Here is a 25,276-nt window from a genome sequence, read left to right as displayed (position 1 = left end):
TTCTACATCTACTATTCATTTGCTGATATAATATATTACATTATTTGTTTTCTTTTTTTAAACATTATTTGTTTTCTTGTATTGAGCCCCTAATATGCATCTCACTTGATTATGTTGTATATCCTTTTGATAAATTGTTAGATTTGATTCACTGAGATTTTGTTAAAGATCTTTGTATCAGTGTTCAAGGATATCAGCCTGAACTGTTCTCTTTTAGCAATATCTGTGTGTCTTGTTGGTCATGCTAGTTTCACCAAAGCTATTAGGAAGAATTTCCATTTCTCCAGTGTTTTAGAAGGGTTTGAGAAGAACAAAAGTTCAAAGTCTTCTCTGAAGGCTTGGCAGAATTCACTAGTGAGCCCTGGGCTTGGAATTCAGTATGATTCAAAATTATTGTTTCAATTCTCTTACTCATGATTAGTCTGTTTAGGTTCTCGATGTACCCCAAGTCCAGTCTCGAGAGGTTGTATGATAATAAAAATGCAACCATTTCTTTCAGTTCTACAACTTAATGGCATAAAGTTGTTCACAGTGCATGCTTACAATCTTAAGAATTTCTGAGATATATATGTGTGTGTTTGTGTGTATGTATATACAGAGAAATTTCTCCCTTTTCATCTTTGACCTGGTTTATTTGCATTTCCTCCTATTTTTCCCTCCTGAGTCTAGTTAATAGTTTGTCGATCTTGTTAATTCTTTCCAAAATCAGTTTTGTTTTTACCCCTTGAATTATTTCTTGAATTATTTATTATTTTCTTGATTTCTATATCAAAGATTTTACTCCATTTTTATTACTTCATTCCTCCTATTTACTTTAGAATTCTGTTATTCTTTTCCTAGTTTCTCGAGTTGTAAAGTTAAGTTATTTAAGATTTTTTCCTATTTCCTGATATAAGTCTGCATTGGTATAAATATCCTCAATACTTCGTTCATATGTTCTGATAGTTTATGTCTTCATTCTCATTTATTTATTTTTGGTTTTTAATAAGCAATTGTTTCAAAAAGTTTTATTCCCCATCATGTAAATGTTAATTGTCATAATAGCTTTACTTTATTAGTCTTTTAGCTAAAACTGAAAACAAATGATGATTAACAGATCAACAGATAAGCAAATTGTGATATATTTATACAAAATAAAACTCCATTTTAAAATTTTCTTTTTTGGTTATTGGGCCACACCTAGCAATGCTCAGAGATTACTCCTGGCTCTGAGCTCAGAAATTGCCTATGGCAGATTAGGGACCATATGGAATGCCAGGGATTGAACCCGATTCGTCCTGGGTAGTCCATGTGCAAGGCCTACCACTGTGCTATCACTCCGGTCTCTCCATTTTAAAAAAAAATTAATAGACTGTTGATGCACACTATATAAAGTTTCTCAAATACATTATGTTAAGTAAAAGAATCCAGACTTAAAGGGAATCAATAATGTATTAAGCAATACATATTCAATTTATTCCTTTTTATAAGCATATTTGTGGAAATCTTTTTTCCCTTATTTCCCATTCTTTACATCTTCTTTCTTCTCTGTTTTTCTATGTTGGTTAACATTTTTTGACCAATAATGAATACAGAAAATTAAAATTCAACATACAGAGGGTCAGAAGATACTCAATTGTATAGTGTTTTGCATATATATGAGGTCCAGGGGTCTTGCCACAAACTCTTCAATATACCCTCTTACACTACCACTCAACAATATATTGAAGAGTTCTTATACTCGATGATGTACTCAATTGTACAGTGTTTTGCATACACATGAGGTCCAGGGTTCTTACCATAATCTCTACAATATACTCTCTTATATTCTAAAATATACTCAATATAGAGTGTTTTGCATATACGAGGTCCAGCAATAACAACAACAACAATCCACACACATATACCACAAAAGATGACCATAAAATACATCTACTCATTAGAGAAAAAAAAAGAATATAATTTTTAATTTTGTTTTAGACACCACAGTTTACAAAGATGCTTTTGGTAGAATATTAGTCATATTCTAGCAAAATACTCACTTCTCTCCATTACTGTCCCAGTGCTCACCCTCATAACCCCACATACACATAAACACACATACTCTGTGGCAAACTTCCTACTGAAGACCAGATAGAGCATATTTCATAGAAGTCAGTCATATGAAGTGGCCAAAAACAGTATGAGCAATAAATCATCACTATACTCAATATCACCTGTTTACCACAAAACTAAAGAAAAGATAGTAAATTTGGTTATTGGTAACCATCAACCCTTATACTTAAATTATCTATAAAGTTGGCAAGATTTGCTTGGGACCAAAAAATAAACTTTGAAAACACCAAAGGAAGTTGAATGAAGCTTACAGTTATGAAAACAGCAACAACCTTTAAGCCAGATATTCTACGACGATAAGAAAAACTAATAAAAACCCACCTCTCTAAATGACACAAAGAAGTCATGGTAGCAATGGTGAAGGTGGTGGTAGAAACAGCAGGAGGGAGAGTATCAGTGGCAGTAGTAGTAGCAGTACCTGTGTCAATACCAGCAGTGAAAATAATAATAGTAGTAGTAGCAGCAGCAGCAGAAGGAAGAAGGAAAGGAGGGTGGAAAAATAAGTGCCATAGACGAGGTATAAGAAGGAGTAGTAGTAATAGCAGTAGTAGCTGAACTAGTAACAACAGTAGTAGTAACAGCCAACAGGAAATGCAACAGCTGATGTACCAATCGCAACAACAGGACCAGGAATAGCAGTAACAGCAATAAGAGTGGCTCCAGTAATAATGGTAATAGTATCATTATCACAGTAACAGTACTCTTCATCAGTTATAATAAAAGCAAATAGGGTCTTATTGAAAGAATAGCAATACCAGAAACAGCTGCAGTGGCAAAGAAAGCATAAAAGAGAAACGTGCAGAAGGCAAACCACGCATATTTGACTGATTACATACTACATGCAAAGCACTGTTCTGGCCATTTACCAGCAGTATTTCATGTAACCCTCATGGAGCTCATCCAAAGCAGACATTTTGTTAGCCCTGTTTTAAAGAAAGTCATGAAAAGGGGATCATTAAAAGGAACCTGCACAAGGTCACACAAGACAAGACGATACAAAGTGTGGATTCATAATACTCAAGCATCTGGACCCACCTGATATGACAACAACATACTAGGGAGTAGCTTTGAAATTGGAGAATTTGCCTACTCAAACAGCTTGGCACATTAACCAAATATGAACAAGGAAAAGATCTGCTCTCTAATTAAAGAATCTGGTGGATTTAGTAAAGAAAATGTGTCGAGGACAGAAAATTTGGCACAAGCAGGTGGGGGAGAAGAGACATTACTTTTGTCTACCAATAATCGGATCCTTCTTGGACAAACTTAAATCCAATTTTTGTTCCCCATTGTCTCTTTTCTGTGGCCTAGGAAGAAAACTCCAAGGGGAAAAGCACAAGCTTGACCTGCTCAAAGTTTGATCCCAAATGCCACCTTTCCCCTGAGCACTTCTGGGAGTAACCCTAGTGGCTGTGGGAGAGCCCCACAAAAAATAAACACTTTTCATTTTAAAAATTCAAGGTGTCCAAACCTACTAGTACTTAAGATGTTCCACTTATTATATGTATATAATGTACTTCTTAAAAAATCTTTATGGGGGACTGGAGTGATTGTACAAGGGATAAGACACTTGCCTTACACATGACCAAACTGGGTCCAATCCCCAGCATCCTACATGGTTCCCCAAACCTGCCAAGAATGATTCCTGAGTGCAGAGCCAGGAGTAACCTCCGAGCATCACCAGGCATGGCCCCAAAACAAACAACAACAACAACAACAACAAATCTTTACTGTATAAGTATTTCAGCTTTGACAGCCTCGTTTCATTAGTTGTTCCTTCTTATGTCAACTAGTCTGTTACTTTTTTCTTCTCCTACTTCTTCCTTTCCTTCCTAACTTGTCATTCACCTCATATTAAGTTGTCATCCCAAGGATCCTAAAGCAATGTCATCTTCATTTGTCATCCAGCAATCCTCTGATCTCCAAACTGGTTGAACAGTCGAACCTTAGCAAGGGTTCAAGCCTTTGATCACCAAACTAGTCCCTATCAATGGCTCAGCAACAATACTCTTCACGGTTACCACATGTGCTTCTTCCCATTTGCCCAATATGCAGCCTAACTGCAGATATTGCCCTCCTCTGGCACCTCTATTTATCAGCCTCACTCACCATTCAGTCCCTGCCTCAATGCTGCTTCCTCCAGAAAGTCCTCCCCAAGTTTCCAAATCAAAATAAAATCTTCCAACCACCAAGACCTCTCCTCACTTCATAATCAACATTATCCTCAGTTAGATATTCATGTTTGAAGAGATGAACAGCTGTGCTGAAATGATGGACTTTTCAATGCCCAGAAAAACCCAGAGGAAGCCAAAGAAGCATGTGAGGAAGAAAACCCCCTCTCACCCCTTACAGGGAAGCATCAAACAGCAAATCCCATCTAGTGACCCTCTAAACTAGGCCACACGCCACAGGCTCTAACATGAAAGGAGGGTTTGCAAGAGATTGAAATTCCCCTCTGGCCATTTGTCCCTGCTGTTTTGTGTTGTGTGTGTGTGTGTGTGCATGCGTGTGTGTGTTTGTGTGTGTGTGTTTTAATGTACGGTAACCACTGGTGTGATGAAAGGAAAGAGCAGAGTCTCATCTGACTGAGACCCAAGGCATCAAGACCAGCAGGTCTCAGACAATATCTCAAACCACTGGCTCCCAGAACAGAGCAGCAGCCAGCCAGGACACAAAGCCCTGCCGGGAGGTGCAAAGGAACTGAACTTGGACGCGACACCCTCGTTTTCTACAGCATACTCCCGCCAGCTATTTCTAAAAGAATCTCTGAAATTTCTATTTAGAAAGAGCTTAAGAAATCTTAGTTACAAAGTCTGCTGGGCCCCGTTTCCTCTGAAGTTCTTACTTCAAAGAAGAGCTCTGAGGTTGTAGACATTCCGACCAAATGAATAAAGCTGATGAATGTCTCACTCCCGTGGTAGAAAAGCATTTCCTTGGGTTTAGGCATATCCTGCTTACAGTAGACCTGGTTACATTGTCAGACAACTGCCAATGTTATTTTATGCAACCAAATACCCGTGCTTTGAATCAAGTGTTGTTCCTTCCCCCCCCCACCCCCCAAGAGACACTTGCCAATCAATTGAGTTGGGTATGCAACATTCACTGAGCAGATTGCTTTGCTTGTACAATTTTGCTGAACATTTAGTACTGCAATGAGAATAACCAACGAGAAGAACATAATACCCAAGAATAAGCTGGTAAGGAAAAGTGGAATGAAATGACTGAGGCATCAGTAAGACATTTTTCCAACACTAAGGCAACTGAATGTTATTTCAAAGCTTTTCAAGTGCGTCAACAGTCTACATCACATATTAAGGAACAAAACAGAAAACATGAGAGGGATAGACTTAAAATAATCTCACTCATGTGTGGGATATAAGGGGGAGGAAGGGAGATAGTCTGGTAATAATATCCAGAGACAATAGAGAGGAGGGCCAGGAGGATCAGTCCATGGTAAGAAGTGGAGCAGTGCAGTTTGGGCAGAGAAGGAATCATTATGACAGTGACAGCTGGAACTGATCACACTGGACAAGAACTGGGCGCTAAACAGATAAAGTGGTAGGCACGGTACTCCTTTAGTAAAAATAGTGCAAACCACAGTGTCTAAAAGGGGAAGAAAAGGAGGAGGGGGAAGGGAGGGAGTGAGAAAAGGAGAGAAGGAAGAGAGAGAGAGAGAGAGAGAGAGAGAGAGAGAGAGAGAGGAGTAAAATGCCTGCCAATGGGGGGGGGGAGGAAAATTGGGACAATTGTGGCAGAAAATGTGCAGGGTGGTGTACATTGGAAGACTGAAACCCAATCATAAGCAACTTTGTTACCTTGGTGTTCAAATAAAAGAAAAACAAAAAAGAAAGAAAACTCAAAACAAACAGCCCAAGTATTACTCAGTTGTAAAACCCAACTCTGTTTTCATTCTTTCTCTAATCACCAACTACTTCCTAATGAGAAAACAAAATGTGGACCACCGTGCTCTACTGCAGTCCCTTTAATTTTGGTCTCTTCCCCTGCAGACAAGGGCAGTCATGCTAGCATCCCTTTCAGTGGTCCTGAGGCCAGTTCACTGTCCCTCAGACCATTTGAGGGCCGGGCTATAGTAAAAACAAAAACTATGAACAAATTCTTATGCATGCTGCATATATCTTATTTTGAAGTGAAGAAACAAAACGGGAACAAATACAATATGTGGCCTGAGGGCTGTAGTTTGAGGACCACTGCTAGAGCTTTGGTTTCTCTGGGGTGATTCTCAAGAGACACATGGAGAGGCTCATCCTAGATTTCTCTCTCCTACTAAAGGTTAAACTCTTCCACCATGTCAAAATTAAAATTTGAATTTCACTGAAAACCACCCTTTTTACCTGTTCTGAAACTGGATGAGTCGGTTCAATCTGAAATAAAATGAAATTTCATCATTTTTGATCCATGTTTCCAATGAGAACATAGGAACATATAAACACAGTCTGTTCCAAATGGTTACCCAAAAACTATCATTTCTAGACTTTGCTTGTTAGATATTTTACCTTCTAGAGTCCCTTTCCTCCACAGAAGTTAGATATTTATTTTTTCCCCCATAATTTAGAAAGGTTTGGATTTTCTGATCCTAGATCTTCCAATTCCTAGGATTTGGGGTGTTTGAGAAATATTTTGTTTGTTTGAGGATTGTTTTGGTGGGTAGAGACAAATTTTTCGTTTGGCTTTTGAATCAGGACCTATATGTTAATATTTTAGTACTTTGAAATTTAGTATAGAAGTTGCCTTTATTTACATTATTTGTTTAGTAGAAGAGGACTCAATTTTATTTTCCTCCAGAAAATCAAAGAATTGTACCAGTATCATGAAGTGGTTTATCTCTGTAAGAGAAACTTTCATTCTATCAGAATTTAATATTTTCCTTGTAGTGTCCTTTGTGGTTTTGTTATCAGCATTTGCATCATTCAACACAGGCTGAGAAGTTTTCTCTCTGCCTCTATTAACTCAATAAAGTGGGGGTTAACCCTTCTTTAAATAAAATGTCTCATTATCTAAATTTGTAATCAGAAAAAAGGAGCATTTTTGCCCTCTTCAAATCACTGAAGATATTCTTTTGTAGGAAGTCAAAACTCAGGACTAAGTTTTCTCAACTTAGCTGCATTGTGCAACTTGAAATCTTTCATACTGTGTCATAGTAAGAGCTGGCCTATCTTGAAACAGATTTTTTATCTGTGTGCATTTTTACAACATCATACATTACTCATTTGGGAAATACCAGTTCAGTGAGTTATACGGATTTCCAAATAATAAAATTGTCATCATCTAATATCAAAGCTTGACATCGGTTAATATTATCACTGACCACATCTTAAAAGTCTTAGTACTGGAAAGCTCTCAAGCTCACCAGGACTGACACGAGTTTTCTAAAATTCCAATTCTCGTTAGAAAAGGTCATATTTTTTATCATCAGCAGCAGATATTGTCCAAGTTTTACTAGAAGTGGCAGGCTTATTTATGCATTTTTGATAAAAATGCCTGACAAATAAGTCTAGATCACCAAAGTTCATCCATGAGTCATTCTTGCAAATGAAAAGATTTCCCCCAAACAACAGTTATTGCAGTTCATAATTAAAATTGATTTTCCTCTAAGTACTTTGATATGCAGTAAAAAGTTATTTATGCATAGTTTCATATCATCACTCAAATATCAAAAAGATATGTGAGGTATGTATGTGATTTAATAAAATCAAGCATCTTATTGCTTCCTTCATCAAGACATTCTTATGTAAAAATCAGTCAGTCCTTCCTTGTGGGCATGTGGTAATGACTCTCAGTATAATCTGAGTCTCTGCGTGCTTTTGGCCAGTATCAATTTACCCTACATTGCACTTTATTTTATTTTATTTTTTTGTACTATCATTGCAGCTGTCAACACAGCACTTAGGTGACAAATTATAAACTTTGATTTGGACCTCAAAGACCTCACAAAAATTCTTGGAAACTATAAAACTCATGAACCTTATCTGGGAGGGCTTAGGGTACATCATATTCCCTAAAAAATTCTTACATGTGTAAAACAAGTGTCTTACAAGACTTTGTACAAGACTTGTAGGGCTAATGTTATGTTAAGGCTGAAAATCACAATAGATACATCAACAAAATGGCAAAAAATTACAGATGACTCACTTCATAGAAAAACAAAAAGAGGTAAGAGATAGTACAAGGTTTTGGGGCTTCCCTGGCATGCACCTGACTCAAATTCAATTCCTGGCACCCCATGATTTCCCATAATGCTGCAGTGTTGTCCAACTTATTCTGACACAATGGATCCTAAGCAAGGACTGTACCCTCAGCCCTTGATTAAACTGCTGGCCCAGGCAGTTAAAAATTAATTATGAGGCTCCCCAGACATCCCTGAACAGCACTTAAGAAGCGCCCCAAAAATGAATTAGATTGAAATTGGAAAAAAAATAAGAAAAACTAAACCAAAACAATTTATTGAAACCATGTGGCCTAACAAAGATGAATGTCACCAACTTACTATTGATCAAAAGAAACAAGACACACAATAATATACACTATTTAGTTCTATTTATATGAAGTGCTAATTTTTCTAAAATAAAAAAATATTTTCACTGTAAAGAATTCAGGCACTGGTGGAAAATCAACGTTAAAAAGCAACAGGAGAGGTCGGAGAGATAGCATGGAGATAAGGTGCTTGCCTTGCACGCAGAAGGACGATGGTTCGAATCTCGGCATTCCATAGGTCCCCTGAGCCTGCCAGGAGCGATTTCTGAGCATAGAGCCAGGAGGAACCCCTGAGCACGGCCGGGTGTGGACCCCCCCCCCCAAAAAAAAGGCAACAGGAGAAAATATCACTGATTAAGGCATCAGGCAGTAGCTTCTTGTAGGAGAGAGAGATAAGGGCATATTCAAAAGGGCCAAAGGTAGGTGTCTAGTGACCAGAATTAGCAACACTTGGAAACAACTGCATTCTCCTTACATGGACACTGTTTTGTGCAATTCTTTACATATGTTGAAGACTGTGTGATTCTGCATGCCAATTTCATTTAAAACTAGCAATTTTCGAGGTAGGAGAGATAGCACAGTGGAAGGGTGTTGGCCTTGTACGCGGCCCACCCAGGAAGGACCTGGGTACGATTCCCGGTATCCCATGTGGAAACCCAAGCCTGCCAGGAGCTATTTCTGAGCACAGAGCCAGGAGTAACCCCTGAGCACCTCTAGGTGTAGCCCCCCAAATAAAACAAAACAAAAAGCTATCAATTCTCCCACTTACTCTGTCAGTGGTACTGCATTATTTTGGGGAAGTGCCCCAGATTGAATGAATCCAGGACCTCAGAGATGCAAACCATGATATTCAGGCCTGCCTCTTGTTAATCTGAATTTTTCAAATGCTACATTTATAACTAGCGAAGTCCCAGAGGAACCAAAATTGGGGGTGGAGGGAAACTACTTCATAGACAATAGGTGGGAACATTCAATATGGCTGTAGGTGAAGTTCAAAGAAATTTTCTATTTCAGTTCACAAAAGGAGAAATTTCCACCATCTGTTCTCTGAAAACTGAGGTGGCTCTGAAAATCTCTTGCTGTGCTGTCTCTTCTTTCATTTCAGTGACGACCGTTTTCCAGTTGTCTTTATCTGTGTCAAAAATCTTTCTCTTATTATTATTTTTTAAATGCTAAGGAAAGCTCCCCTGCTGGATGACATTCACTGCCACACAATTCTGTGAAAATTCATCCCCCCAAATGTGGTAATTATTACAAAAGCAAACAAGTTCCAGTGCGTCTGTGAATGAGAGGATGAAGTTCAAAGGAAGGGTCATAGGCATCGGGTGCATTTGCCAGGCTGACCAAAACAAATGTGGAAGACTTCTAAAAATATTTTGTAGGCATAGACCTCACCACCAGTAGAAAATCCCTATTGTTCACAAAGAAAATGCTGCAAATTTTAGTCCTTTAGCAGCTTATGTTATTTTTTTGCATGATTATAAACTGAAAATGGAAGTTGCATTTTATAAAAGCTTGGTTTTTTAAAAGTCATTTCAATATTTTAGGATGCTATAAAGTTTTAACTGAATTCATTTTAATTCTCACAATAGAGATGAGCTCCGTAATCTGTTTAAAATTTCATTATCACGCAGTTCTCTCTACATTTCCTGATTTCCTTTGTGCAAGCATTATGAGTTTCTGAATGTGGATGTTATAAGATTAAGAAACACCTACCTAGCCAGTCATCACTACTTAGGGCAAAAATCTCCAAGATTGATCTGAGATTGAAATACGAAAAATCAAGCTTGAAGAGATAAAAATATGATAAGTCTTTTCATAATCCTGGATATGGACAGGTTTTCTGTGTCTGATCAAAAATTAAGAAGCCACAGAGAAGACTTGGTCTATTCAATTGTCTGAATGAAAACTTCTATTCATCTAAAAATAACACAAATATGCCAAAATGTACAGGGAAAAATATAAAATAAAAGACCAAAATGTGAATGCCTTAATATTAGATAGTCTTAAAAATCACACTGAAGACAGATGACTCGATGAAAACAAAGGGATGTGTAAGACTAATATCAAAGTGCAATTCAAAAATTAATAAGCTTACCAAAATGTACAATTTTGCTTTACATAGTGAAGCAAAACAAGACAATATTTTTATTTCCAGGTAATAAAAATGTTTATCATGCAATGCTGATGAGCAAATTAAAAATTAAAAATTTCATACACTCCTGAAAAAGTATAAAAAGACCAAGTCTTTCCAACTGATTTATTATAAAATATATCATTCATTCACAAATGTTAAAAGTTGCCCATCAAAATATACAATTCAAGAACTCTAAATGTAGGTGAGAATTATACAGCTCACACGTCATCTAATTTTAGGGTGCTTTCATCACCCCCAAAAGAAACTCTCACATCCAATAACTATCACTTCCAATTTGCTCATGCCTCTAGCCCTATGCAAGCATCACTTTATTTTAGGAATAATATGTCGTATGTATCAGTTTCAAATGTGCAGCCAGGTGACTTACTCCTGTACAAGCATATAATATATTATGATATGCACAGAGATGTTCTTTAACACAGTGTAGTAAAAACACTCCAGAACAAGAACCTAAAATAATAAAGCACATTTAACAAAATACAATGCAACTTTTAACAAGAGGCCATATTTCTGATATGGAAAATCAACACAATATATTTGAATTAAAAAATTACAACTAAGGGGCCAGAGTAAAAATACAGTAGGCAGGGCATTTGCCCTGTATGTAGCTGACCCAGTACCCCATATGATGCTTGATTACCAACAAGAGTCATTTCTGAGCACAGACCCAGGAGTTAGTTCTGAAAACTGCCAGGTGTGATGGCCCCTAAACTAACCAAAATATGTAGAATACAATCTATGATCTCACTTCTATTTATTTATAGAAATTTGAGAAGGGGTCAGAGCAATAGCATAGTGATAGGGCATTTGTCTTGCATGAGGCCAACCGGGGAGGAACCTGGTTCGATTCCTGGCATCCCATATGGTCCCACAGCCTGCCAGGGGTGATTTCGGAGTGCAGAGCCAGGAGTAACCCCTAAGCACTGGTGGGTGTGGCCTAACAACCAATAAATCGATAAATAAATAAAGTGTTTTTTTTTAAAAAAAAGAAAACTTTAAGAAGACTACACATTTAAAAACTTTTGCAATAGTTATCTCAGAAGAATCATATCACAAAATTCTATTAAATACCTAATATATAATTTTCAGTCTTAAATAAAGCCACTCACCTAAAACAATAGTATTAATTATTTTTAAAACAGCACTGAGAAACAACTAAAATGCTTTGTTTTATATTTTAGATTTGGCTTAGGGGTCACTTCCAGTGGTGCTCGGGCTTACTCCTGGCTCTGTGTTTATAAGGTCACTGCTGGGAGTGCCCTGGGAACCATATGGAGAGCCAAAGATCGAACTGGGGTTAGCCTTTCACCTTAATCCCTGTCATTTCTCCAGCCCAAAGCATTTTAAAATGAGAACATATGCAGGACACATCAGGATTGTCTCATGAGGACATGCAGATTCTATGAAACTTCAAAACAGAAGAGAATTTATCCTTATGCCCTCAAGTAAACATTTAATAAGGTGACTTAAGTAAGATCACTACTTTTCATAAGATAACTGAGCATTTAAACTTAGAGGGAACTCCAAGTTAGAAAAATATCTCTTGGAAACAAATTAATAAGAGAGTAAAAATGTTATTTGCTGTTTCCAAAAAAACCCGACAATTTTGTGTTCATAAAAGCAAGCTAAACTAATGCTTTCTTCTGCCTTTAAATGATTCCTGATGATTTTCTTCTATTTTAATTCTCTTTTTTAATATTAATTTTATCTGTTTTTTTGTGGTGCTTATCGTTATAGCTGGAGTCCTCACTGGATATTTGACACTTCTTTTGGTACTGGTGGAGTGTTTCAACTTCTTTTTCTCCTTCATTTCCCAAATCGATGATGAGAACCTCTAGAAGGATTCTGCCCATTTTCGGGGTATTAAACTCTTACCCTGGTTTATTTATTTTCTCTTTTTCAGGCAAAACCACGCAACTTGAACTAGCTACCCCTGCCCCTACTTAGAGGGGGAAATAAGGGAGGCATCAAGACCAAACTGATGCAAGACTACTAAGTAGTTGGTTAGAGACAGAGGGGACCACATATTCTAGCCGCCCTGGGGGTGAGGGAAGAGGAAATGGGAGGTAAGACAGAAACGGGGGTGTAGGGAGGACAATTTGGGGATGGGAATCCCCCCTGATTTTATGTAAATATGTACCTAAAATATTATTGTCAACAATATGTAAGCCACTATGATCAAAATAAAAATTATATTAAAAAAAAATTAAAATTTTCTATGTGGATCTCATATGCATAATTTAATAGGCTTTTAGATATTAATTCTATGCTAAAAACAGCATTGTTTAAAATACTAAATTTGATTTTTTATCAGTTCAATTTTATCATAAAAATAGAATTCATGACCCTAAAAAGATATCCACAGATGCATTTCAACAGAAATAAAAAGTCTTTCTAGAATTAGCCATAGTGGTAAAAATAATGAACAGCCTCATTATCCCATAATAAAGGTCTGCCAAATTAATGAAATTAATGCACATTTAAAATGCAGTATAGGGGCCGGAGAAATAGCACAGTGGCCTTTGCCTTGCAAGCAGCCAATCCAGGACCTAAGGTGGTTGGTTCGAATCCCGCATCCCATACGGTCCCCCGTGCCTGCCAAGAGCTATTTCTGAGCAGACAGCCAGGAGTAACCCTGAGCACCGCAGTGTGTGGCCCAAAAACAAACAAACAAACACATAAATAAAATGTAGTATAGGGGCCGGAGCAGTGGTGCAAGCGGTAAGGCATCTGCCTTGTGCACGCTAAACTACGAAGAACTATGATTCGATCCCCCAGCGTCCCATATGGCTCCCCAAGCCAGGAGCAATTTCTGAGCGCATAGCCAGGAATAACCCTTGAGTGTCACCGGGTGTGGCCATCCCCCCAAAAATGCAGTATATTCATTTAAATAGATGATATAGGGGGCAGAGAGATAGCATAGCAGGTAAAGCATTAGTTTTGAAAGAGACCAACCTGGGTTCAACCCCCAGCATCTGATACATTCCCTTGAACCCACCAAGAGTGATTCCTGAGTGCAGAGCCAGGAGCAACCCTTGAATACTGCTCCATGTGGACCAAAACAAAACAAAACTAACAAACAAAATAAATGCTTGGGAACATTTTTTGTTTTTGTTTTTTTTGTTTTGTTTTGGAGGGGTCACACCCATCAGCACTCAGGGGTTACACCTGAATCTATGCTCAGAAGTTACTCCTGGCAAGCTTGAGGGACCCTTCGGTATGCAGGAACAAGGGATTGAATCTGGTCAGACACATGCAAAGCAACTGCCCTACCTGCTATGCTATTGCTCTGGTGCCTTGAGAACATTTTGAATACCATAAACATATAGTATATAACAATATATAAATCATATAAATTTTCTAAGACAAATGTTTTCAGAGAACAGATAAAGAAAAGACTAACAGATGGGGCCAGAAAGATAGCATGGAGGTAAGGTGTTTGCTTTGCATGTAGAAGGTCAGTGGTTCGAATCCCGGCATCCCATATGATCCCGAGCCTGCCAGGAGTGATTTCTGAGCATAGACCCAGGAGTAATCCCTGAGCGCTGCTGGGTATGAGCAGAAGGAAGGAAGGGAGGGAGGGAGGGAGGGAGAGAGGGAGGGAGGGACGGAGGAAGGAAGGAAGGAAGGAAGGAAGGAAGGAAGGAAGGAAGGAAGGAAGGAAGGAAGGAAGGAAGGAAGGAAGGAAGGAAGGAAGGGGGGAGGGAGGGAGGGAGGGAGGGAGGGAGGGAGAGAGGGAGGGAGGGAGGAGGGAGGGGGAGAGAGAAAGAAAGAAAGAAAGAAAGAAAGAAGAAAGAAAGAAAGAAAGAAAGAAAGAAAGAAAGAAAGAAGAAAGAAAGAAAGAAGAAAGAAAGAAAGAAGAAAGAGAGAGAGAGAGAGAAGAAAGAAGAAAGAAAGAAAGAGAAAGAAAGAAAGAAAGAAAGAAAGAGAAAGAAAGAAAAAGAAAGAAAGAAAAGAAAGAAAGAAAGAAAGAAAGAAAGAAAGAAAGAAAGAAAAGAAAGAAAGAAAGAAAGAAAGAAAGAAAAAGAAAGAAAGAAAGAAAGAAAGAAAGAAAGAAAGAAAGAAAGAAAGAAAAGAAAGAAAGAAAGAGAAAGAAAGAGAAAGAAAAGAAAGAAAGAAAGAAAAAGAAAGAAAGAAAGAAAGAAGAAAGAAAGAAAGAAAAAGAAAAAGAAAGAAAGAAAGAAAGAAAGAAAGAAAGGAAGAAAGAAGAAAGAAAAAGAAAGAAGAAAGAGAAAGACTAACAGATGATGCCATAATAAAAATAATTTTTAAAACAAAACAGTATGTTGACCTTATACATGATTTTTTTACTTTCTCTTTATTATATTTTCCTTTTTTTGTTTTTGTTTTTGTTGTTGTTTGGGGGCCTCTTGTTTTCTTGAAGAAGGGGATTTTGTTGCTGTTGAGTTCCTAGACTTTGCAAACAGTCTTTAAACTGTGTCTTCCAATTTTTTTTTGTTTTTTTGGGCCATACCCAGTGAAGCTCAGGGGTTACTCCTGCTATGCGCTCAGAAATTGCTCCTGGCTTGGGGGACCATATGGGACACTGGAAGATCGAACTGTGGGTCGTCCTAGGCTAGCGCAGACAAGGCAGATTACCTTACTGCTTATGCCACCGCTCTGGCCCCTTATTTTCCAAATTTTCTTCCATAAAAATTCATGGACTTTCATAATTCCAAATACAGCTTAAAAAGAAATGAAGCAAAGGTCTAAGGAGCTAGTGCAAGTGACAGCGCACATAATATGCAGAGCTTAGGAGAAGGCCCAGGGCTCAACCATCAGTGCTCACAATCCCCAAGCAGTCAGTATCCAGGTCACCTGAATACCGCTGAATATAACCCTTATAAAAACGAAGAAAGAAAATTAAAAAAGCCTCAATGCTGAGGCAATTCATATGTAAAGTATCCTTTGAAATATTTTGTGATGAAGAAAAAAAATTTCAAATTGAGTGCTGAGAGCTTGGCAGGAGAGGGGATGTGGGGCAGACCGGAAACTGTGATCTGCCCCCAACCACGCCCCAAACAATCACGTACATGAAGTGGGTGGGAGCCCCAGCATCTCCACAGTGCCTGTGCTCTGCAGGGCTCCACAGCAGGTGTCAGCACTGCACACAAAGAGTGTGCAAGGCCCCAAGAGAACTGCAACTAAAATCTGGGAACACCCGGACCAACTGCACAAATACTGGCAAGCATGCGCAAAGGCCAAAGTGGTGGCACAGCGGTAGGGCATTTGCCTTGCACTTGACTGACCCAGGACAGACTGTGATTTGATCCCCAAACATCCCAAATGATCCCCAGAGCCAGGAGCGATTTCTGAGCACAGAGCCAGGAGTAACCCCTGAGCGTCATTGGGTGTGGCTCACAAACAAACAAACAAACAAAGAACATAAGAACACAGTGTACAGATCCTGGTCCCTGAAACAACAGCTAAAAGGGGGTGGGGTGTGGGAAAGACCATCAAAAAATAAATAAATAAAAGCCCAACACATACCAGAAACAACAGAGTTGTTTTAGCCAAAATGTACACTGAGTCTATTTTAGGATAGAGAGTAAGTTTGTGTCTCCATGAACTTCTGAATGATACCACAAATATTTTTAAGGAATGCCAAGAAGAGAAACAAAAACATAAGGGTGTGGGAGGGGATTATGTCATATAGACTTAAAAATGAGTCTCCGAGGCAGATCAAATTTAAATGCTTTTTCTTTCTTTCAACCTAGCGTGGGCAGCCTTGGTATGTCCATCTCGGCCTTAGGATGTCGCCATAAAGAAGAAAGACACTGCTCTGTGAAAGATCAAAGAAATCTCAAAAAAGCCTCCACTGCTTTTTAACTGCTTTAATTACTCTATGGTGAGTGACCTCAACTGTTAAAATTAGTATAAAATGAAAGGGAAAGAAGAAATGGTTGGGAATGACTTCGCGTGACTTTAAAAAAACAACAACAACAATGACAGGGGCCAGAGCAATAGTACAACAGATAGGGTGCTTGCGTTGCAATAATACCACATAGGGTTCCTCGACCTCAGTTCAGGAGTGACCCCAGAGTACAGAATCAGAAACAAGTACTGAACTCTGTCAGGTGTGGGCCAAAAACAAAACAGAAGACGATTTTTAAGAGAATAAAATATAAAACAATAGTTTTATTGTTTTAATAGTTTAATAGTTGAAAAGAAGGTACAGATGAGTTTAAAACACTTAAAGGATTTTTAAATGGGGAACAGAGCAATAGTACAACAGATAGGTCATTTGCCTTACATGTGGCTGACTAGGTTCGATCCCTGGCATCCCATATGGTGTCCCAGGCTTACCAGGAGTGATTCCTGAGCATAGAGCCAGGGGTAATCCCTGAGCACTGCTGAGTGTGGCCCAAAATTTTTTTAAATTAAGTTTGTTTTGGGGCCAGGCGGTGGCGCTAAAGGTAAGGTGCCTGGCTTGCCTGCGCTAGCCTTGGACGGACCGCGGTTCAATCCCCGGTGTCCCATATGGTCCCCCAAGCCAGGAGCAACATCTGAGCACATAGCCAGGAGTAACCCCTGAGCGTTACCAGGTGTGGCCCAAAAACCAAAAAAAAAAAAAAAAAAAAATTAAGTTTGTTTTTATTTTAATTTTTTGAACTGAGGTGTGGAGTAAGAAGCCAACCTCTGCATACTTAGATCATATCTGTGAAATGGCAGAATCTTACATAGATTAGTCCTTCTCCCTCTATTACCATTAGAAGTAAGCTTCTATGCTCATGATGTTATCTGAAATATTTAAGATAAAAATCCATGTTTCAAAGCCAAAGTCATAATACATAATAAAGTATTTTTCTTGCAGGTGGTTGAGTCAGGTTCATTCCCGACACCCCAAGTTCCCTCAAGTTCTTCCAGGAGTGACACCTGAGAGCAGAGCCGAGAGTAAGGCACACACACACACACACACACACACACACACACACACAAATGTTTCCTGAAAAACTCTTTAGAGTAAGAAAACTATAATGCTGAAAATAACTGTGTTGCAATTAAATCCCAGAAACTCAGACAAGCATTCTTATACGGATAAAAATGAAAGCTAAAATGAATTAAATAAATTTATCAGAAACAATCATTTATATCCATGAAGATCTCTGTTTCATTTGGGCATCCTTAAGTTTGCAGAAATAGTCTGTCCTGTGCTTTGCCATAGCCCAGAGAAATCAGCAATTTCCCTCTTTAAAGACCAGCTGAAGGAATTGGCAGGATTCTCCAGGATGCTCCAAGAGAAGAGACAGGCAGGGAGGATGAACATTCAGTCAAATTCTGCACAGATGGGGCCGGAGAGATAGCAGAGTGGTAGGACATTTGCCTTGCACACAGCCAATCCAGGACGGACAGCGGTTTCGAATCCTGGCATCCCATATAGTCACCCAACTCTGCCAGGAGTGATTTCTGAGCACAGAGCCAGGAGTAACCCGAGTGCCAATGGGTGTGACCAAAACACAAAAACAAAACATTCTGCACAGAGAAACCTTCCAGTAGCCCACAAAGAAGGTGAATGGGTTTCACAGTGGGGGGCACAAGGAAAATCCCAACCATTGTTTTAAGATAAAACTTGTACATTAGTAACAAATTTAATGACTTTATTTAATGATTCATGCAGAAGACACAGGCATATGCAGAAAACAGAGGATGCCACCTGGGTGCTGGCTTCAACAGCATAGAATGACACCCCAAGATGGGCACAGCCCTGCATCTCTGGGAATTATTTCAATGTCTTTAATTTTTCTTAAAACCCATAGATGAATGAGACTATTCTGTGTCTATCTCTCTCCCTCTGACAAATTTCACTCAGCATAATAGATTCCATGCATATCATGTATAGGAAAATTTCATGACTTCATTTCTCCTGGCAGCTACATAGTATTCCATTGTGTAAATGTACCACAGTTTCTTGAGACATTCATCTGTTGAAGGGCATCTTGGTTGTTTCCAGAATCTGGCTATTATAAATAGCGCTGCAACGAATATAGGTGTGAGGAAGGAATTTTTGTATTGGATTTTTGTGTTCCTAGGGTATACCCTCGAAGTGGTATAGCTGGATCAAATGGGAGCTCAATTTTCACTTTTTTGAGGAATCTCCATATTGTTTTCCATAAGGGCTGGACTAGATGGCATTCCCACCAGCAATGAATGAGAGTCCCTTTCTCCCCACATAAATCTAAGAAACCAGTTGCTTGCTTTAAGACCTTCCTCAAACAACAGCAGCAGGGGATTCGGGAAACCCTCCTTCCATATTTTGACAGTACTCTTCTCCTTTACATAAATTAAGTTTCCAACTCTGGCACTGAAAATATATATATATTGCATTACATTTTATTTTGTGGTAATTATCAAGTTTTCCTGGTCATAAATAAAACTTTTTAAAAATGCTGTCTGATGGAAAACTCCCAAGTCAGAGGAAAAAAGGGAGACACTTGCCCATTTTACACCCAAATTAGAATTTATATCCAGTATTCTGAAAAACCAGCCCCCCCGGTCTGTTCTTCTCTTATAAACAAAACTACCTCTTATAATTATCCTTTAAAATGACCAAACAGTGTAATATGTGAAACATTAGCTATAATATTCTTGAACCAATCAATTTCACAAGTAGAAAAAGTAGAAGTGAAGCTAGAAAGAAAATAAAGGGGAGGCGGAGAGAACCACTCATTGGGGTCAATGGCAGGGCCCCTAAACTCTGTCATCTTTCTGCCCTGATAACCGGAACAGAGTCAGGATACAGTCCCTAAATAGGCCATGTCCTGAAGTCTAGAGGAGCAAGGACACACAGAGTGAAAGGCAGAACTGGGAAAGTAGGAAGGCAGGGTAGAGACAGCATAAAAGGCCAAAGTGGTGTTCTGCATGTTGGGGACCCTGGTTCAATCTCCAACACTATTATATACTGTCCCAAATACCATCAGAAGTGGCTCCCAGAACCTGTAAGAGGGGGAGAGGAGGAAGGGAGAAAAGGAAATAGGAAGGAAGCAAGGAGGGAGGGGGAAGAAGGAAGAATGGGAGGGAGGGAGGGAGGGAGGGAGGGAGGGAGGGAAGGAAGAAAGGAGGGAGGGAGGGTAGGAGGAAGGGAGGGAGGGAAAGTAGGAAGGGAGGGAGTGAAAGAAGGAAGGAAGGAAGGAAGGAAGGAAGGAAGGAAGGAAGGAAGGAAGGAAGGAAGGAAGGAAGGAGGGAGGGAGGGAGGGAGGGAGGGAAGGAGGGAGGAGGGGAGGGAAAGAGGAAGGAAGGAAGGGAGGGAGGGAGGGAGGGAGGGAGGGAGGGAGGAAGGAAGGAAGGAAGGAAGGAAGGAAGGAAGGAAGGAAGGAAGGAAGGAAGGAAGGAAGGAAGGAAGGAAGGAAGGAAGGAAGGAAGGAACAGAGGGAGGTTGGGAGGGAAGAGGAAGGGAAGAAGGGAGGGGGGAGAGGAGTGGAAGGGAAAGAAGGAAGAAAGGGAAAGAGGGAGGGGGTAGGAGGGAGGGAGAGGAGAGGAAGGGAGAGAGGGAAGGGAGGGAGAGAGGGAAGGGAGGGAGGGAGGGAGGGAGGAAAATCCTGCATCATGCTTCTCTTTACAGCAAAAGCAACCTTTCTGTTATGTATCATCACTCTCAACAGGACCTAAAAACTCCCCACAAATACATCTCAGTCCTACCTCTTTCTCATGCATTCGAGAGAATAAATGGTCTTCATGGAGGCTGCTGGACTTCCTCAGGCTGAACTTGGGAGTCATCTGTCAAATGGGAAAGAGTGACTTAATACATTTTCAGACTTGGTTTTTCCTTCAAAAGAAAACTTGCACATAAATAAGTCAGAGAGAGAGAGAGAGAGAGAGAGAGAGAGAGAGAGAGAGAGAAACACAGAATGGTCTCACTCATCTATGGGTTTTAAGAAAAATGAAAGACATTCTTGCAATAATAATTTTCAGACACAAAAGAGAAAAGAGCCGGAAGTTCCAGCTCACCTCAGGAAGCTCACCACAAACAGGGATGAGTTTAGTTAGAGAAATAACTACATTTCGAACTATCCTAATAATGAGAATGTACGAGGGAAATAGAAAGCCTGTCTAGAGTACAGGCGGGGGTTGGGTGGGGAGCAGGGAGACTTGGGACACTGGTGATGGGAATGTGGCACTGGTGATGGGTGGTATTCTTTACATGACTGAAACCCAAACAACACAATCATGTATGTAATCAAATTAAATAAAAAATATATTAAAAAAAAGAAAACTTGCACATTGCTTTAAGTTCATGCCAAAACAAGCCCAATATTAGAGAGAAAAAAATGACTTTTATTTCTGTGTGATGGAACTAATAATTATATGCTAGGGTTAGATAGATAGTGCAGGGGTTAAGACTCTTGCCTTGCACACAACTAATCAAGGTTTGATCCCAATAACCAACTGGTTCCCCGCCCCAAGCACTGTGAGGAGTAATTAATATACTTTATAATGTGAGACTGTTATTTTCTGGAAATAATGATTATTTTATTTAAAAATAACTGCCCAAAGCCAGAAAGAGAGGGATAATAATATGCTTTCATAGAGGAAGGCTTGAGTTCAATTCCTGGAAACCATATGGTCCCTGAATATTGGTGAGAGCACCAAGACAGGAGTAGTCCTAAAACCCTGCCAGGGATGGCCCCTCCAACGCCCCATCACCACAATACCAACACAATACCACCACCACCACAACACACACACACAATGTGTTTGTCTAATTGGGGTGCAGAGGAGGAAAAATAGAAATTAATTCACAAATAAAAACAGATGAAAAGAAAACTATCACCCAGGGGGTCTCACCAGAGAGGCTGGAATAGGCTTCGGCCGCAGGTACCGAGGGTTCTCTATCTGAAAGGTTGGAAAGAAGATCCATTAAGAACTAACTCACTTTTGAGCCTCCCATACTTATTTCTACAATGACAAGTTAAGCTGCACTGTGAAAACATTTTCTACAGCTTTTACTACTTGGCTATTTTTTCAGACTGGGCATCATTTAAAACATTGTCAGCTGCCCACGAACCACCTCCTTCACACTTTATAATGGCTCCATCGTGCCTTTACACCCTGGGGAGTCTCTGAGCACACACAGCATATATGCATAGTCTCACTTCACCTTACACATGCCCAGCATCCATAAAGACACGCTACAGAGTATGTTGAGCTACCTGTTCTCTCTTTACCTCCACACACTACTCTGCCTTCCCCTCCAACCCACAATCAGCTTTCAAATCTCAATTTCATGGTTTTGCTCCCAGGTATATTCGATGGAGGGATCCTAAATTTATCCTCAGGACTGTCGTAAAATACCACAGTACTCTGGGATGCTCCCTTTTTATACCTTATCAAAATCATCCATTCTGATTCTACCATTCCCTATTATCTAAGGATGCCAAACTACCCATTTACCTTAGAAGTAGGTGACTTCCCAGATCACCTCTCCCACCTCTCACCAGGTCTCTTCCAGACCATGTCTGTGTGACCCATACCATCATTCTTCCAATCATTTTTTTTAACTTTTTTGGCCACACCCAGTGATGCTCAGGGGTTACTCCTGGCTATGCACTAAGAAACCACTACTGGCTTGAGGGACCATATGAGACTGGGAGATCAAACCGCAGTCTGTCCTACGCTAATATATGTAAGGCAAACACCTTACTGCTTGTGCCATTGTTCCGACCCCTCATTCTTTCAATCTTTATCATTTATTCAAAAGTAACAGTTCAGGAAACATCTCCCTGGGGAATTCAATAAAGTTCCTACTATTCTGATAGCTGGATCCCAGAAAAAGATTCTCTTTTATGATTTAATATCTGCCTTTTGCAAATAAAAAATAAAGAGGGATAGATTCTAAAAATAAACTATTATTGCCTTATACCAAGTTGATCCAGAGTATCCAACACAGGGCCTAGCCAGCAGTGGTATTAAATACTCACTAATAAGAGGGAATGATGGGGCATGAGTCTGATCCTCACTCCATTAGCTTCTAAAGAATCCTGTATCTCCAGTCCTTAGGTAAGTCCACATGTCTTCAAGATCAAGGTTTGCAAGGATGATAGGGCCTGGATTCTAGATTCCCGATACCAAGCACAATACCTAACATGATATTCTCTCAACATTTATAATTACTATATTACAGACACCAAATAACTAGAAACATGGCTAGTCTCATCATTAAAAATGAAATGCTAAAAGTCATCATCATTGCATTCTTTATTTTTTTTTTTTGGTTTTTGGGCCACACCAGGCAGCGCTCAGAGGTTACTCCTGGCTCTTCGCTCAGAAATCACTCCTGGCAGGCTCAGGATGCTGGGATTTGAACCACCGGCCTTCTACATGCAAGGCAAATGCCTTACCTCCATGCTATCTCTCCGGCCTCATCATTGCATTCTTAACTCTTGGTCTCATACAGTCACAGTCAGCTCATAGGTAATCTGACAATGTACATGCGTTTGGGTAAAACTCTACCATGACTCCATTCCCCCAACAACTTTCTTACTCAGGAGGGCACCATTAGCAGGGAAACTTTTGTTGAATATAATTATGGGGCTTCTATGACTCCAAAGCATCACTGTGCATTCAAAGATCTTTTTCCATTAGTTAGTAGAGGGAGTAATCATGGAGGATGAATGATGAACTCACATCAATAAAATGAGAAATCTGCACTAAGAAGGCAAAATAACAGAAAGATTCCATGACATGCCCTCATCTATGGTTTTAAGGAAAATTAAAGACATCATTGTAATAATGCTCAAAGACAATAGAAATAAGGGCCAGAAGGATTGGCTCACAACATGAAGCTCACCACAAAGATTAATGAGTGTAGTTAGGAAAATAACTACACCAGAAATTAACATCACTATGTTAAGGAGTGAGAGAAGTAGAATGCCTGTCTCAAATACAGGCAGGGGTGGGGAAGTGGGGGGTGATTGGTGGTGGGAATGTTGCACTGGTGAAGGGGGTGTTCTGTTTAAGACTAAAACACAACTACAATCAGGCCTGTAATCATAGTGCTTAAATAAAGATTTTATTGGGGGTGTTGGGGCCACACCCAGTGAAGCTCAGGGTTTACTCCTGGCTATGCACTTAGAAATCATTCCTGGCTTTTGGGGACCATATGGGATGCCTAGGATGGAACTGAGGTCTGTCCTGGGTTAGCTGCGTGCAAGGCAAATGCCCTACTGCTGCGCTAATGCTCAGACCCCTTAAATAAAGATTTTATATTAAAAAGAAAAGATTCTGTGAGACAGATGAGAATGACTTCTGAAGTGAAGAATGACTTCGCTGGCCACACACCCCCACATCCCCACTCTGTATTTGGTCCAACATTCTCGTAGTAGCTTGCTTGGCCTTTCCTTCACAGCACTCACCACAGTTATGGTGCACAAATTCTTTGATTATCATGGCCTCTCTCTCCCTCTCAGCCTCACACAGGCAAGGATCAAGTCCTCCTTTTTTACTAACCATATTCATACCATCTTCACAATGCCTGGCTAGACCAGATTGTCAACAAATCCTTTGAATTTGAATTTTTTGAAAGGTTGAAAGACTCATCAATGGAGAGTTCATGCTAATAAACTGGCAGGTTTGTTGATTCTGCACTGTCCTCTGCTTATTTTCATGCAATAAAATTCTAAAATTCATTCCTATTTCTTCAGAATTTTCCATCTTTCCTTTTGTCAGGACACTAAAGTTGTATTGAATATTCACAGAATTCCTGACAGCAATGTTTACACAAATTAATCATCTTCAAAAATGCATAAGGAGAGATTTTAAAAGTCAATGCAAGAGCAATAACTCTCATGAAAAACTGAGAGGAAAATGTCAGTTATATTTTATTGATGACAAATAGTGAAACTGTAATAAACATAGACCACTCAATTTGTTTAGAAATATGAAAAACATAAAGTAATGCCGCAATGAGTAGCTATCTTTCAGCCTCAACATTAGACTATGTCAAAAAATTTAACAGTGGCCAAGTTGCAGGGCATTGCTGATAGGTATATGAATTGGTGTGGTTATTTAGAGCAAACATATATATATATGCAAAATAATAATAAAATCCACTTACATATCGTACTGGAAAAAGACATATTTAGATAATAATATACATAGCTTTCCAACAGACAGAAAAGTAAACCTAATATGTATTTACTGTCTGAAACTATGTATTATATAAGTATATATTCTGTGTGTTAGTTTATAAAATATGTAAATATATTATGTATATAAAACTACAAATATATGTGCATACATAATTAAAGTAACCCTTCTCCATTTTTTGGAATGACAAAACTAGTGTGGTGACAAATAAGTTCCCCAAAGACACACCAATCAGTAAATATAGAAAACCTTAATTTAATCAGCAAAATTAAACCTAAGGAGGAAAAAATAGGAAGAGAGAAACAATTCTAAGAGATGTTCAAGTTCTCATTAACCTTAAAATGAAGTAAAAGCCAAGAAAACCCATCTGTGACTTATTTTTGACCTAGTTCAACATTTGCAAGCAGGGTACAAGATTTTAGTTTAGTTAATTATAAGGTAACCTTGCAA

At 39.2% G+C, this 25,276-nt stretch overlaps 1 protein-coding gene across 1 annotated transcript in view; it reads right to left on the bottom strand.

The window, feature by feature from the left end:
- CEP112 (centrosomal protein 112) overlaps positions 1-25,276 on the bottom strand; it is a 429,834-nt gene that overhangs the window by 380,695 nt on the left and 23,863 nt on the right. Inside the window, exons 5-6 of the mRNA XM_049768363.1 lie at positions 21,527-21,574; positions 20,381-20,458 (exon numbers count right to left, since the gene is read on the bottom strand). Of these exons, the coding sequence (XP_049624320.1) occupies positions 20,381-20,458; positions 21,527-21,574 (126 nt within the window). The remainder of the gene's footprint in view (positions 1-20,380; positions 20,459-21,526; positions 21,575-25,276) is intronic.

Source organism: Suncus etruscus, chromosome 1 (assembly GCF_024139225.1).
Source record: "Suncus etruscus isolate mSunEtr1 chromosome 1, mSunEtr1.pri.cur, whole genome shotgun sequence".
Taxonomy (NCBI): Eukaryota; Metazoa; Chordata; class Mammalia; order Eulipotyphla; family Soricidae; genus Suncus; species Suncus etruscus.
This window is presented reverse-complemented; position numbering and strand designations above follow the sequence as displayed.